The 13,932-nt window shown below is 38.6% G+C and overlaps 2 protein-coding genes across 11 annotated transcripts; one reads left to right on the top strand and one right to left on the bottom strand.

The window, feature by feature from the left end:
- Positions 1-3,479: 3,479 nt before the first annotated feature.
- Positions 3,480-3,923, top strand: LOC143891316 (uncharacterized). The gene has a single exon (XM_077395916.1). The coding sequence runs from the start codon at positions 3,480-3,482 to the stop codon at positions 3,921-3,923; it is 444 nt and encodes a 147-aa protein (XP_077252031.1).
- A 3,229-nt stretch (positions 3,924-7,152) lies between these two features.
- On the bottom strand, positions 7,153-13,236 carry NMAT1 (Intron maturase, type II family protein). 10 transcript variants are annotated; one of them, XM_077394897.1, is made up of 4 exons: positions 10,220-13,236; positions 8,781-8,830; positions 8,452-8,523; positions 7,153-7,386 (listed from the first exon to the last, which is right to left on the bottom strand). In XM_077394897.1, the coding sequence occupies exon 1, from the start codon at positions 12,502-12,504 to the stop codon at positions 10,378-10,380; it is 2,127 nt and encodes a 708-aa protein (XP_077251012.1). In that variant the 5' UTR covers positions 12,505-13,236; the 3' UTR covers positions 7,153-7,386; positions 8,452-8,523; positions 8,781-8,830; positions 10,220-10,377. The 10 variants fall into 10 exon arrangements, with proteins under 10 accessions (XP_077251012.1, XP_077251010.1, XP_077251009.1 ...); XM_077394895.1 differs by having other exon boundaries at positions 10,206-13,236; XM_077394894.1 differs by having other exon boundaries at positions 8,781-8,833; positions 10,206-13,236.
- Between the last annotated feature and the right edge of the window lie 696 nt (positions 13,237-13,932).

The raw sequence follows: 13,932 nt of genomic DNA on the forward strand, positions 1-13,932 counted from the left end.
TGATATAGACATACATCCGGTGGGGCCATCATGGGTAATAGGTCCCAAAAATCACTTTTGACTATACAATATAGATGGTATTTGAGATTTTATATGATAAATTGGCTTGTATTAAGTGTAAATACTCTTTGCATTCCAAGCGGCTTCAGGAAGGGCAGCTCAGCTACCCCTGCATATGGGTCTTACTCAAAAAGTTTTCATTGAAATTATATGATAAGTGGGCGTGTTTTCGGTGTAAATACATGCCCACAAAAATGTAAATGGCCCACCTGGTATAGATGATCTAACACGTTCATTTGTTGGTCCCCACCATTGATAGGCCTTGCTCAAAAATCATCTCGATCCTAGCCCTCATATTTGGTGCCAAAAGTTCAAAAATGATGGTTTAAAAACCTTCACTACCAAACGAAGAGGGACCAACAAGTGAACATGCTATATGGAGCCCACTTCCCTTTTTTTGTGAGAACAAAACTTGGCCCCATCTCCTACCCCCTTGCTAATAGCTCTAATAGCAAGGGGTGTGGAAATATCAATAACTTCTTAACCAAAAAGTAAGCAATGGAATTGATCTTTCTACACCCTTTGCTATCAAACGAAAACACTTTTAATACGGGATCCCTTTACGACAATAAAGGCGGGATAAATGGCCTATTGATTTTGCATTCTTAATGTGCCTTTTTTTTTTGTTTTATGCGCAGGTGTCACGATAGAAGATAGCAACCCTTAGAAAGGAAAGGCAAGCTTGAGATTATGCAATTATCAAAACATGGTAGTGCCAACATCAGCAGCCCAAAAGCTAACGTTTCACATTAGATCTTAGGATTACATGGGTGCATGGACTGAAACCAACCACATCAGATGGACGGTTAAGATCACTCAAAGGTTGGACCAACTGTACGGCAGTGGCATACATTACTGCCAATCACGGTTTCAGAGAGGACCGAAATTTTGGTTGAAATTTCAAGATAATATTAAACGAATAAAAAAAATTGAGATCTACTTAAATTTTTGATGAGATTTTAGAAAAAAACAAAATTTCGAGAGAAATTTCAAAATTTTGCTCGAAATCCTATAATGTTTCGGGTATCCCCGATTTCGGTTTCGGGGTTGACCGAAATCCGAAATTTAAAAGCATGACTGCAATGCAATGTGGTCGCACCCTAGTGAAAGCGTCCATGAACATCCAACTAGGAGAAAGTGATTGACGAATCGTGGCACATGCACTGTATGCCTTTTAAAGAAAATTTTGGTAATTCTTTATTATTTTCTTTGTCATGTTTTTTCCCATTCCAAGAAGCTTATCGTCACGACCCTCATCTAATTAACGTGACCTGTTCCACTCTCAACGTCCAACTACTTCGTCAGACTACTACGGCACGACGCGGAAATCCTATTAAAATGACTAAAATACCCTTCTTGTAAATAGATTTTTAATTTTGGATGCCCCATGGGCCGAACACATTGCCTTTGGGGAATTAGATCAAATTACATAAATATCGCTCGTTTTACAGTAAAATTACTAAAATGCCCACGCTTCACTGAAAGGGTCCACCCATCTAAACTTAGAATAATCTTTCCATCATTTATTTTGACTTTTTGACCCGGCACCGGAAGGTGAAACTGTGAAAGGAATCTACCCGGCTCTAGTTGGATTCTCCTACGTGGATCATTTTCTTCCATTTTATCTTATCAAAGGTCATGTTCTCTGTCATGTTCCTAGCTATCAAGTCGTTCCTCACTGTTTCTACCCAAATTGTTTTCGGTCTGCCCCTACCTCTTTTTACTCTATCAACTTGACACGAGTCGCATATTTGCCTGTTTGGTGACTATAAAAAATATATTTCATGGAATATTTGTGCGGCCTGTAGTGATAGAGGGGTTGGAGAGGGAGAGAATTGAGAGGAGAATGGGAAGTCCCTCGGAAAAAATAAAAAAAAATACACTGGTTAGATGGTAAAAACTTTTCCCTTTCTTTTCTTAGCAAGCAATCCTATATTTTGCATTTCTCAAAAATCGGTCCAAAAGGAACATGGCTCAAAATTTTGAGCACAATAATCAGTTTTGGACACAAAATCAATTCTCAAAATCCAAAATGAACAGGGCGTTAGTTGTCGGGCATTCTGATGGAGGGATATTTAAATGGCCAAGTGGCCCCACAATTTGGGATTAAGGGGGGCCCAATTTCCGTTTTATCAGATGGTGATAAGATCCACGATGGGTGCTATTTACAAAATTTAGAAGAGATGATTTTGTATTAATTCTTGGATCTCAAGGTGTGCTTATACAGAGCACATACATGATAAATATAGAAAGAAATCAAGCAAACTACGGAAAGAATAATGATAGAATATTCTAATCTAATCTACTTACTACTTAAATCTAGCTGCCTATTCTAGTGAGTTGCCTCATTAACCAACTTGCCTATTCTACCAGAAGAAGATCCAACGGTGAGATCTACACCCAATCCATCGGTTGGATCTCACATATTCTAACAGCTATTTTCCACATAAATTTAGTTATCTGCATTGGATTAGTCACGCGTTACAATGAGGAAAGCCCACTAGCACGTGTTAAGGATAAGGATAAGAACAACCTATACGAACTGCACTAAGTTCACTCTCTTTACATTTCTTTTAACCTATCTACTTAGCTACGTGTTGGCCTTTAGGTAAGATTTTCTAAGTTAGTTTCTCTGTAAAAGATCTATCAAGATCTCAATCTGATAGTCTCTGTCTCGTGTAATGCTTATCTCATTGCCTGGCTTAATACCCAAAAACTACATTTTGGGATCCTCGATTGACATATTTTTTGGGCAACTTGAGACCCGATTTAGGTCTTAGCAAATGGATGGTCCGGATCAATCAAAAGTAGGGCCCACTATTATTTAGCAGGAGTGACTCCCAAACATTCCCGTTCACCATCCCAATATATGATGAAAGGCCTATGTCCATTATTTTTTAAAAAGTACCTTATGGCCGACAATATAAGATGATCCAAACCGTCCATTTGATGGGCCAGAACCTAAATAGGTTGTGCCCCAAATATCATTTAGATAGGTTGATCCTAACCCTCCGATCGATCGAGGGAACCCTCTATAGATCAGATGGTTAGGGCCGTAAGGTACTTTTTGAAAAATAATGAACTATAAGACCTTTCATCCTATAAAAACTCTCACGTGGATATCTATTCTTATCATAATTTCAACCTATTATGAGGGTAATTATGTAAATTTACCACTAAAAGCATAGGCAACGAATCGAGATTCTTCTAAAGAACAAGGGCATTTAAGTACTTTCACCACCAAACCCTGCTCTTATCCTAATCTCGTAATTCTACAAAACAACAAGGGCATTCTATAAACCAAACACCTATATAACACCAACACTCCTTCCCAATTCAACGTACCGCATTCTTCTAACGCTTTATATTTATTTCTTATCCCGTCTCTCTCCTTCCAACCTCAAAACGGGGGAAGAAAAATGGGGTCTCAACATATTGAAAATTACCGTGAGAACGCAGAAATCTACAAAGGAGACACCCTCTGCAAGCAAAAATCATTACAAGTACTCGAAGAACTGAACCTTCCAAAGGGTCTTTTACCCTTAGATGACATAGTCGAAGTGGGCTACAATCGGACGGCTGGATTCGTCTGGCTTCGGCAGATGAAAAAGCGGGACCACCTTTTTCCCAAGATAAGAAAATTGGTATCCTACGCCCCTGAGGTTACTGCGTTCGTCGAGAACCGTCGGATGAAGAAACTGACAGGTGTCAAGAGCAAGGAGCTTTTGATCTGGGTCACGGTATCTGATATTTATACTGATGATCCTGCTTCTGGGAAGATCACGTTTAAGTCTTCGACCGGTCTTGGTCGAAGCTTTCCTGTTTCGGCGTTTGAACTTGATGAGGAAGAAGATAAGAAATAAGAGATTGGGGGAGAATGGCAAGACGGTAAATCTGGATTAACTTTTGGGGTATTTGCTAGGCATTTACATGTAGTGGGTACCTTTTTTTTTTTTTTTTTTCAGTGGGTTGTATCTCTTTTGTCTTGTTTTATTGAATAAAACTTAAAAGTAAGAAAAGTGTTGCTTCTTATTTATTTCGTTGATTAAAACTATGGGATGATCCAAACCGTCCATGTGATGGGCCACAATGTAAATAGATTGTGCCCAAAAAAATCATTTCTATAATATGATCCCAACGGTACTTTTTGAAAAGGGAGATGATATTTTCACCCCTGCATTACGTGCACACCCCTTTTAACCTGATTTGACGTAAAAAGTGGGTAACTTTATGTCAAATCACGTTTATAAGGGGTGTGCAAATATGGGGGTGAAAATATCATCACCCTTTGAAAAATATGGGACTATTAGTTGCATAATTACATTTACACCCTCCTCTAGTTTCTGACACATCCATTTCCACCCCTATAGTAGTTTCAATTTGTTTAAGGTTTGCCCCATGAAGGTTCGTCTATAAATTAAAGGGTTAGAATGATCCGATGGAGCTGATTTTTTGGGCACACCATATCTGTGTCAGGACCCATCAAATGAACGCTTTGGATCATCCACATAATGTGGGCCCATATCCGAATCCAAACACTACCAAAAAATCATCCAAATAATGTAGGCCCACATTGTTTGGATGATCCAAAGCGTTCATTTGATGGGTCCTGACATAGATAGGGTGTGCCCAAAGAAATCAGCTCCATCGGATCATCCTAACCCTTCAATCTATGGACGAACCTTCAGCTGATGGGGCAAACCTTAAACAAATTGAAACTACAGGGTGTATTTGTCTCGTTTTAAACTATAGGTGTGGAAGTGGATGTCTCATAAACTAGAAGGGGTGTAAATGTAATTATCCCAAAAAACTAGAGGGGGTGTCAGATTATTTGGATCACGTTTTAAACTTTTGTTTTTTCTTCTTTACTTCAGTGGAAATGACAAAAATATCCCTGGCTCGAAGGTTTAAACTTTAATTAAGGAAAGGAGAATGATATGAATTTTCATTAGGAAAATATCTTCTGTGACGCAAAAAATGATGGCGAGAAAATGGGAAAGAAGAAAGCAACCTTTCCCTGCATATGGATTACATCGGACGGCTGATATTTGATGGCATCTGACAGCTGGAGGAGAGATGAGAGATTAATTGGGGCATCACGTGATGATTATTCGATGCCCACGAAATCTTTATCTCGAAAAGTGGGACTCATAGTTTGAGGACACGTTCCAAATAATAAGAATTGAAAGGAGAAGATAAGAGGCCAAATCTAGCCCACTGAAAAGACTAAAATACCCTTAATATAGGGGTAAATTTTTAAAATAATATCTAGTGATCAAAACCGTTCATTTTTTTAACCCTAACTCTTAACACAGAGATGCAGGCGATCAGATTCGTTGATCCGAAGGGCAGCAATAAATCCGATCTAATGCAGACACCTCCATTGGATGATCCTAGGCCTCCATTTAGGCTTTGAATTTAGAAAGCATGCCTTACGGGCGCCGCAGCATAGGATGATCCAAACCGCCCATTTGATGGGCCATAACTTAAACCATTTCCATTGGATGATCCTAGCCCTCTAACCTATAAGGTTTCCATAATATGTATTTCCTCTATAGATCAGAGGGCTAGGATCATCCTAAGGAAATGATTGGTTGGGCACAACCTGTTTACATTGTGGCCCATCAAATAGACTATTTGGATCATCCTATGGTGTGGCCCGTACAAAAACAAAAAAACAAATAGAACCAAGTTGGATGATTCAAGCAATCAAGCCCACTGACCAAAGATGCTCTGCAAATGATCTGTCAGGGATGATCACCAGAATGGCTATGATCATTTTATAGGTTGAGGCGTTGAGCTATGGCTCATCTAGGGTGAGATGCACCGGATTAACAAACACACATCTTGTACCGGATTTCCTTATTATACATCTCTTAAACCACATCTTGTACAAGATTTCCTGAAGTCTCCTGACAATCTTTCCAACCCAAACCTAACTCCTATAACACTGGGCAATGTTGGGAAATCATGGAATTTATTTTCCCATAGAATATTAGTTTTTCCAAGTGGTGAGAGAGGAGTTTGGTGGGAGGAGAGACCTGAGAGGGCATGAGTTAGGAGAGGGTAAGAGGGGGTTTAGTCGTGACGCATTTTTGAGACCTTTGGCGGATTTCGAATCCGCCGTTAGTCGTAGGTGCCTTTTTTTCGAGATCTCTGAAATGCACTGTTAGTAGGAAGTTCCGAAAAATAAGAACTTTCACCCACGCTCGTACTTAAAGTCACAAGTTACGTGAAAAAAACTCACTTCTAATGTTCACCTCACCGAGGTGAAACTTTAAAAAGTCCTTGCGTTTTTTACGCAAGCCTCTCGGAACCCTCATCTCTGCAAAAAGGAGCGAACCCTAATGTACAAGAAAAAAGAACAGGTATGTTCCTCCCTCTCCCTCTCTCTCTCTCTCTCTCTCTCTCTCTCTCTCTCTGCAGGTTTTCCATTTTTTAGGGTTTCCGAGAAAAGTTTTATGGTTCTCCTTCTCATTTTCCTCTCTCCGGATAAGTGTTTTCTGGGCGGAGGATTTACCAAGAAGAAAATGAGATCTTAAAGCTTGATCTTGAAAAAGGAAAGGAAGAAAGGGATTTGTTGTGGTTTCCCCCTTATCTTTCTTAAATCTTGCCCGCCTGACTCTAAAATGTCCCCACCAGAGTCCCGAAAGTCCCAAGTGTCCGCACATTAAAGTCCAATCCCCAAAGAGTCATGGACGACATGGAGAAGTCCGCACATTAAAATTCCGCACGTACGAAAAATGGAAAAGATGCATTGCATTCTTTTAGTGGAGTTTTTTTATCCTTGTTTTCCAGCCTTTTCTCACCTCTCCTCACTCAATCCCTCTTCTACCCTTCCTCACCATTAGGTCAGCTAATATCCCATGGAAAATAAATTCATGGTTGCAAACGTGGCCTTTGAAGTTACAACATTCAGAGGGGGTTTGTTAACAAGGAGCTTTTCTCTATATTTAGGTTCCCTACTTTATAACAATGGTTCAGATTGTGTCACATGACAATCATCTAAAAGTCAAAAGATCATCCTAGAACGTTAGACTCTCTAGATGAGTTTAAACTTCTCTCTACAAAGAATCATTGGAGTACTCAAGAAACCACTATAAATCTCTCCAAGTATCAATAAACTTTAGATCTCTCAAGAAACCAAGTATATAATTCCAGACCTGTTAAATATTCTTCACCCTTCCAGGTTTCATTTACTACTCTTCTCTAACGCATAGAAGAGGGGTTTAAGTTCACATAAAAAAAACCAAGTAGGGTGATGCTCACCTCGTGATACAAGGCCTGAGGCTACGGGTTCAAACCTTCATTACCCAAGAAGAGGTCCTGCATGTAAAACAATCTTAGTTAACTCTCTCCTCACTGCCCATCACAACAACTAATTAGAAAGATCATCCCCAAAGCCCTGTTTGTTTTGGATTTTGAGAACCGATTATTGAATTTTGAGTCCAATAATCAGTTTTGGACTCACAATTGGTTCTCAAAATCGAAAACAAACAGGGCCAAATAAGGTGTGGAAAATATGATTATGACCAAATTCCCAACTTAGTTACCAGAACTGACTAGAAGAGAGAGCAGGAGTTGTCAAAATCAGAAATAGCTCAATAATTAAGATCTGAAGCACCTAGTAATCATATAATTTCAAAGGAGGAGCACCGCCTTGGCTAGAAATTGAAGTAATAAGAGGTTCAACAAGATAAGTAAATGAAATGCCGGGAATTTAAATTTCTTGACCACATTAAATTTGCTTTAAAGTAATAAGAGCATATGTCATATGCTCTTATAAAGGTAATCAGTTGAAAAAGTAACCTGAGCATTTGCTAGCATAAAATCCAGGAATAAAGAGTATCAGTATTTTCTTAACATGATGTGCAAAGTTGTCAAGTCTAATGCTTAGTAAGACTTGTAGAACAATTAATACCAGGTCCAAGAAACAAGAATCAAGAAATTACGCCTAAAGTAAAGTTAGAGGATGACCAACATGACTTTCAGATTTAGAAAAAGAAACAGGCCAGAAAGATTTATCTGATTATCACATAGACCATCTGTCGAATTGCTAAAAACCAATTTAGGTTTCTTGTCAGAGAAAGAAATAATAACATGCAAGATTTATCTGAATATTATATACAAAATCTGTCCAATTGCTATAAATCAATTTAGGATTCTTATGAGATAAAGAAATAATCATTCAAATCATTGGTCTATCAACCAATAATGTGGGACCATTAACATGGTTAAAGCTAAACCGTTTGAAGTCCAGGTACAACATGGTACATTGGTCAGCAGTGAAACAATTTTCAAACAAACATAACAACTTAAGAAATAAAAATAGAATTAGCTTAAAGGAATACTAACATGAACATCACAGTATTCCGAAAGATCACCCCATACCTAGTGTTGATAGGAACTAGTCCTTCCACTTTAAGAACACTCAATCTCCAAACCTTCATTGCTTCACACCACCTGAAATTGTGCTGAAGTAATTAAACCCAAACTGTAGCCTAGAAACTTGGTGAAGTACTACTAAATCTGTCAGGAGATGGATGTGGTGAGCAGTTGTGAAAAACAGAACTGTATATAAAAAGAGGCCCTCTGAGTATAATAGAAGATCTCCAATCTCTGGTTGTTTGGACTTCAGAATTCTTCCCCATTTAGATGATATAAAGTTATAAACAAAGAAGACCACACAAAACATGTATATTAGTTTCAAATAAATCAACCTGTCCTTTCTCAGTAATCCTTTCAGAGAGGTGCCTTTCTATCCATGTTCCTGCTTCAGAAACAAACAATTTCATCAATAACCGTTTTCATAGACGTATCTAGAAATTCTACAATGGTAGCATCAAGACTTAAGAACTCTCTCCAACTCAATGGCCTAACCCCATTATAGTCATGCCATGCATGACAAATGCCTCTTCACCTCTGTTTGCCTGTATATCCATTATGACTCTGCATTTAGCATGTCTGTGCCATGAATTTTACTACTATTACCAGTTTTTCAGCAAGAGATGGTCATTGGAAAATCCTTGGTGGTCTTCTCCAAAGACCACAAAATTTGGCAGCAACTTCCATCACGGTCTTAACTTCTCCGTCATTGGCAATACCTTTCACAAGAACATTCAAAGCTGAATGCATGGGGACTCTATATTAAGTGTAGACATGCTAAATCACCAGTCATCAACAATGGTATAAAGTTTCATCTATTACATCCTACACAACCATTTTGATGCTACTGGCAAGCAAAGCATGATAAACATAATTATGAGGATTGTAGGTCCAATAATTGGCATATTTTCCCATTAGGACTCTTTAGGGATTTATTTCCATATTATTTAGTTTTTAGGATTTTTATTTCCATGTTTTAGTTATTAGGGCTTTTATTTTCCATGTTATTTTATTTCCATGCTATTTCAATTGCCCTCAGTATTAGAGATTGCTAGTTTTTGATGAAACAAAATTGACTGAGAATTTCTCAACCAGACTTCTTCTTCCTCCTTCCCCATCTTCTTCCTCTACTCTTCCTCTCTTCTCCTCTTCTTTCTTCTCTTTCTCTTCCCTAGCCTACACCACAAGCAGTCCATGCAATCCTCATGATCAGTATGGTTGATCCCCATCTCCAGCACTTCCCTGAAGTTGTGGTTCAATAAGCTCTACTTTGCAATATATGATGTGTCATAAAAGTTTTTAAGAGCATCAAACACGCACCGCACAACATTGTGCTTGAGAGAGCCACTGCCAGTGAGAGAGGAGCTGAATTATAGAAGTTCGAATAGTTCTCAGTAGTCAGTACTGTCTTCAGACATTATTTTAGTAGAAAAATCCATAATCATTAATGAAATCATGTGATGCTGACAAACTCTGGCTATGCAAGCACATACTTGGAGATTTCAGATGCAGAACAAATCTACAAAATATCTTCACTCAAGTAAGGATATTGAAAAGAACATTTTCACATCAACAATTCAGTTAGGAGAATATTTGATAATTACATTGATGATGGAGCAATAAAGTTTAATATTGCTTACTGAAAGTTAAGCCTAGTGTTACAAACATTAATATTCAATTTAGCTACAAACAATACCATTCAAAAAAAAAAATTTAGCTACAAACAAATTCAGGGAGAATGTATTAACAATTGAACATACCAAGAAGCTTTTACCTTCGTACTTTAGATAGCACAACACTGCATGCTTGTTCAACTACTTTTGATGAGCAAATGTCTAGTGTTCTACCTCAAGGATCCATGCAATGATTTCTTCAGAAGATGATTACAACAATAGCGAAATGATACTAGAATAGAGATGAACTCCAAATAACTCATCTATTATCAGAAATTCTTTTTTCACTATCGTACTTGTTGACACCTTCAAGTAGCTTAATATTGTCATGGGATTGACTGCCCTGGACCCCATGAACCTTATAGTCCCACACAATCCTTGATATGTCGTCCTGAGGTAAAGTCAAACCCTGTTGCTTTACTGATTTATGCAATTCACAGAAGAATTTTGGGTCTTGTAACCTAATATATTCACGCAACACTCGCTCATGATCCGGTACCCAGTTCCTGGGAAATGGGGTGTAATCGCATGATGGAATCAAAGACATGTGAGAGAACTGAACACCGTCGATGGCATCAACAAGTCCCATTCTCAACAGATCAGAATACTCTGGTGCCCCATTCCTACTATTATCTCTCAACGGATGGCTGAGATCTCGTGAGGCAATCTTGTACACCTTGGCACGAGACTTAAGTCTATACCTCGCAGCATAGAGCTTGGCCAGAGAGCTCCGTATCACATAGGCACAAAACCCGACCACTTTCTTGCGGTTATCTGCATATCTATACCAATCAGCCATGGTCTCAAGAAACTTATTCATCTGAGAATTTGTATGAGCTTGACCTGAATAGAGCATTGGAGTGCAAGGCAATGGCTCTGGATCTCTGTCACCCTTAACGAAACTAAGCCTCCTGAATTGGCGAATACATTGTTGTAAACTTGCAGTAACTGAAAGCAATGTACCAACACCTCGCTCGCTTACAATTTTCCCACCCGTAGCTGTATAACGAAGTGTAGGACGAATCACTCGTCGACAAATTATGTGATCTAAGAACTGAATCCCCCTGCTGATGTGTTCAATCTGTATCTTCGAATTGTCCAATCTTAACCCATATATGCTATCACAAAATTCAATAAGATGCTGCCTCATTTCAACTGCATCCTCTCTAGGCCCTCGAATGCCAATCAAGATATGGCCCCCATATCTAATGTAATCCATTTTTCTCGTTTTCTCTCTCCCACTAGATGGAACAAACTCGGGCCAAGCAGGATTGTGACACCCATCACTAATCGTATCTTTCCATATCGAATCAAGCTTAGATGGCCGAAAGAACTTAATTATCTTCTCTTCCATCAAACCATCCAATTCATTGAGGCATACATTGGCAAGCAATGGACTAAGAATCCCACAATGACCATAGCTAGGGACATTTGCGGCTTCATCGGGAGCAAAGTCAAAGAAAGTTCTCAGCCAATAAGGATCGGGTTTCGGTTCGTTATAGTTTAATATCTTCTTCCTACTTCCTTTCTTCTTCTTCTTCTTCATCCTCTTTCTCTTAAGTTCGTCTTTGTGGTCGCCATCCCACATTAATCGATCTCTAACTGGAGTTCTAACTGGAGTTCTAAGGGCCAATTTGATCAAATGCAAAACTTTCTTATCCTTGACCCCTTTCTCCAAACAACCCATCGACACATCCGTATCAAAATTCTCAAAAATGCCACTCAAGTCCCCCTTCAAGAACCAAAGATACCCAGCAAAATTACTCCGAATTGTTCGAATTACAGTGTGGGCATTCCGTCCAGGGCGAAAAGCATGAGACTTGGGGGAAAATCGGGACTCAAAGATGGGTTCCAAAATCAAAAGCAATACCTCTTGAACGACACGGTCTTGGAAACAAGGCTTATCAGAGTCTAAGATGGATTGAAGCTTTCGTTTGGAGATCAATTTAGTGATGGGTCTGTCGTTGGGAGAGCGAACAAAGAGATGGGTCTTCATGCCCCATATGAATTGGCCATCTAAGACGGCGTTTTGGAGGGACAGGAGGTTTTGGAGGACTGGCAATTGAATGGCGTTTTTTGGGGGGAAAGAACCGGTCTCGTGGGCGCAGGATCTTTGGTAGGCCAATACCCACAAATCGAATTTCTTGAGGAAACCAGTGAGGTTGGAGAAGTGTGGTTTGGGAGATTGGGGGGCAGAGAAAGCTTTGACCCAAAGATCAGAACAGACCTGAATTGGGTCTTCTTTCATGAGAGAATAAGGGTCTTTTTGTTGCTCTTGGTTTTGGTGTTGGTTTGTGAGAAGAGGAGAAGAGAGGGTTGTGACTGGTCTGAGGAAGAGGAGGGATTGGTGTAAGAAGGGGAGGCGTTTAAGGGTTTGAAGGAACATTGCATATGGAGGAAAGACTGGAAGATTAAAAACCACTTAGAAATAGACTCTTAAAACCCTAATTAGGAGACTTTTAAAAATCCTAAATCGGAGGAAAGACTAGAAGAGTTAAAACCCTTCAAAAGAGACTCTTAAAAACCCTATAAAAGATACTTTTAAAAACCCGGATGAAAGACTGGAAGATTGAAAACCCTTAAAAAGAGACTTTTAAAAACCCTAAAAACGAGACTTAAACGTTAGTTTTTTATGGCTAAGATTAAAAACCCTAAAAAGAGACTTAAACTGCTCTGAAGCTCCATCAAAATACAAGAATTGGTTCTTCAGAAAATCTAGACGGTATTTTTTTACAACAAAGATTGGTTTTTCAGCAAGTTAGAGAAAATGAATGATAGAAATACTGGATTATTCAAGGAAGAAAAAAATCGAACAAGCTTCGAAGATGCTTTTTTTTTTTGAATGGCAGAATCATTAAAGCTTCCAAGATGCTAACCCTGTGTACATCGAGATATCAGTGTTGTTCTTGATCTATTTGAGTTAGAGCGGGTTTTGGGTGTTCTTCTAGTCAAAGATTAGAGTTTCTTTTTGGAATCTGTAGAAATGAATAGAAATGGAATTCTCGGTGTGATGCTTTGATAGAACGCCCAGATAGAAAATAAAGAAGAATATTGATAGATGGAGAGGCAAAAGACAGAAGAAAGTGAGCTAATTCGAGGAAACTCAGGCCTCCAGTGAGTTAATTGGAGGAAACTAAACTCGGCCTCCAACGTGCAGCACTCAATGTGATTTTATTTCTTGCTCAAAAAGCCATACGGCATCTACATCTTATAAAAAATTGGGAAAATTATAAAACAAATGCAAAGTTTTGTCTAAATTGTGAATAATGGGTATTGATTTGAAATTTATAAAAAAAGTGTTGCCAGGTGAGAGAAGATGGCTTTTAGGACAAATATACCCCTCCTACCTCTTTTTTCTCTCCACCTTTTTGCATCTATTCCTATGCACTTATTCCCTTCTCACATACCACCTTCTTCTTCCTCAAGACTTTTCTAACGTGGAAAACTCCATGGAAGGGTTTTGAAGGTTGCCATTTACAACAGGGTTTGGTAATCATTAGGGTTTATTCATGATAAACTTATCGAAGCATTGTTACAAAATGAATTTTGAGCTTAAAACTGAATTTTGTTGTTTTCCCCATTTTCAAGATAAATCCATTTTCTTTGCATTTTTTTATTCTAAAACATCAAAATCAAGTTTCAATTTATGGTTGCCTGCATGACACTAAGATCATAATGTATATCCCTATTATCCTTCGAATTTTTACTCAATTTGAAAATAAAAATCTTTGGAATTATCCCTATTCTACTGGCTTCTGTCGGAAGTCCAAAGTTTTCCGAACAAAACTTCGGACTTTCGAATGGAAGCCAGTAT

This window comes from Tasmannia lanceolata, unplaced genomic scaffold (genome assembly GCF_043159265.1).
Source record: "Tasmannia lanceolata isolate RefF3 unplaced genomic scaffold, GAP_Taslan_0.1 ptg000013l, whole genome shotgun sequence".
Lineage (NCBI taxonomy): Eukaryota > Viridiplantae > Streptophyta > Magnoliopsida > Canellales > Winteraceae > Tasmannia > Tasmannia lanceolata.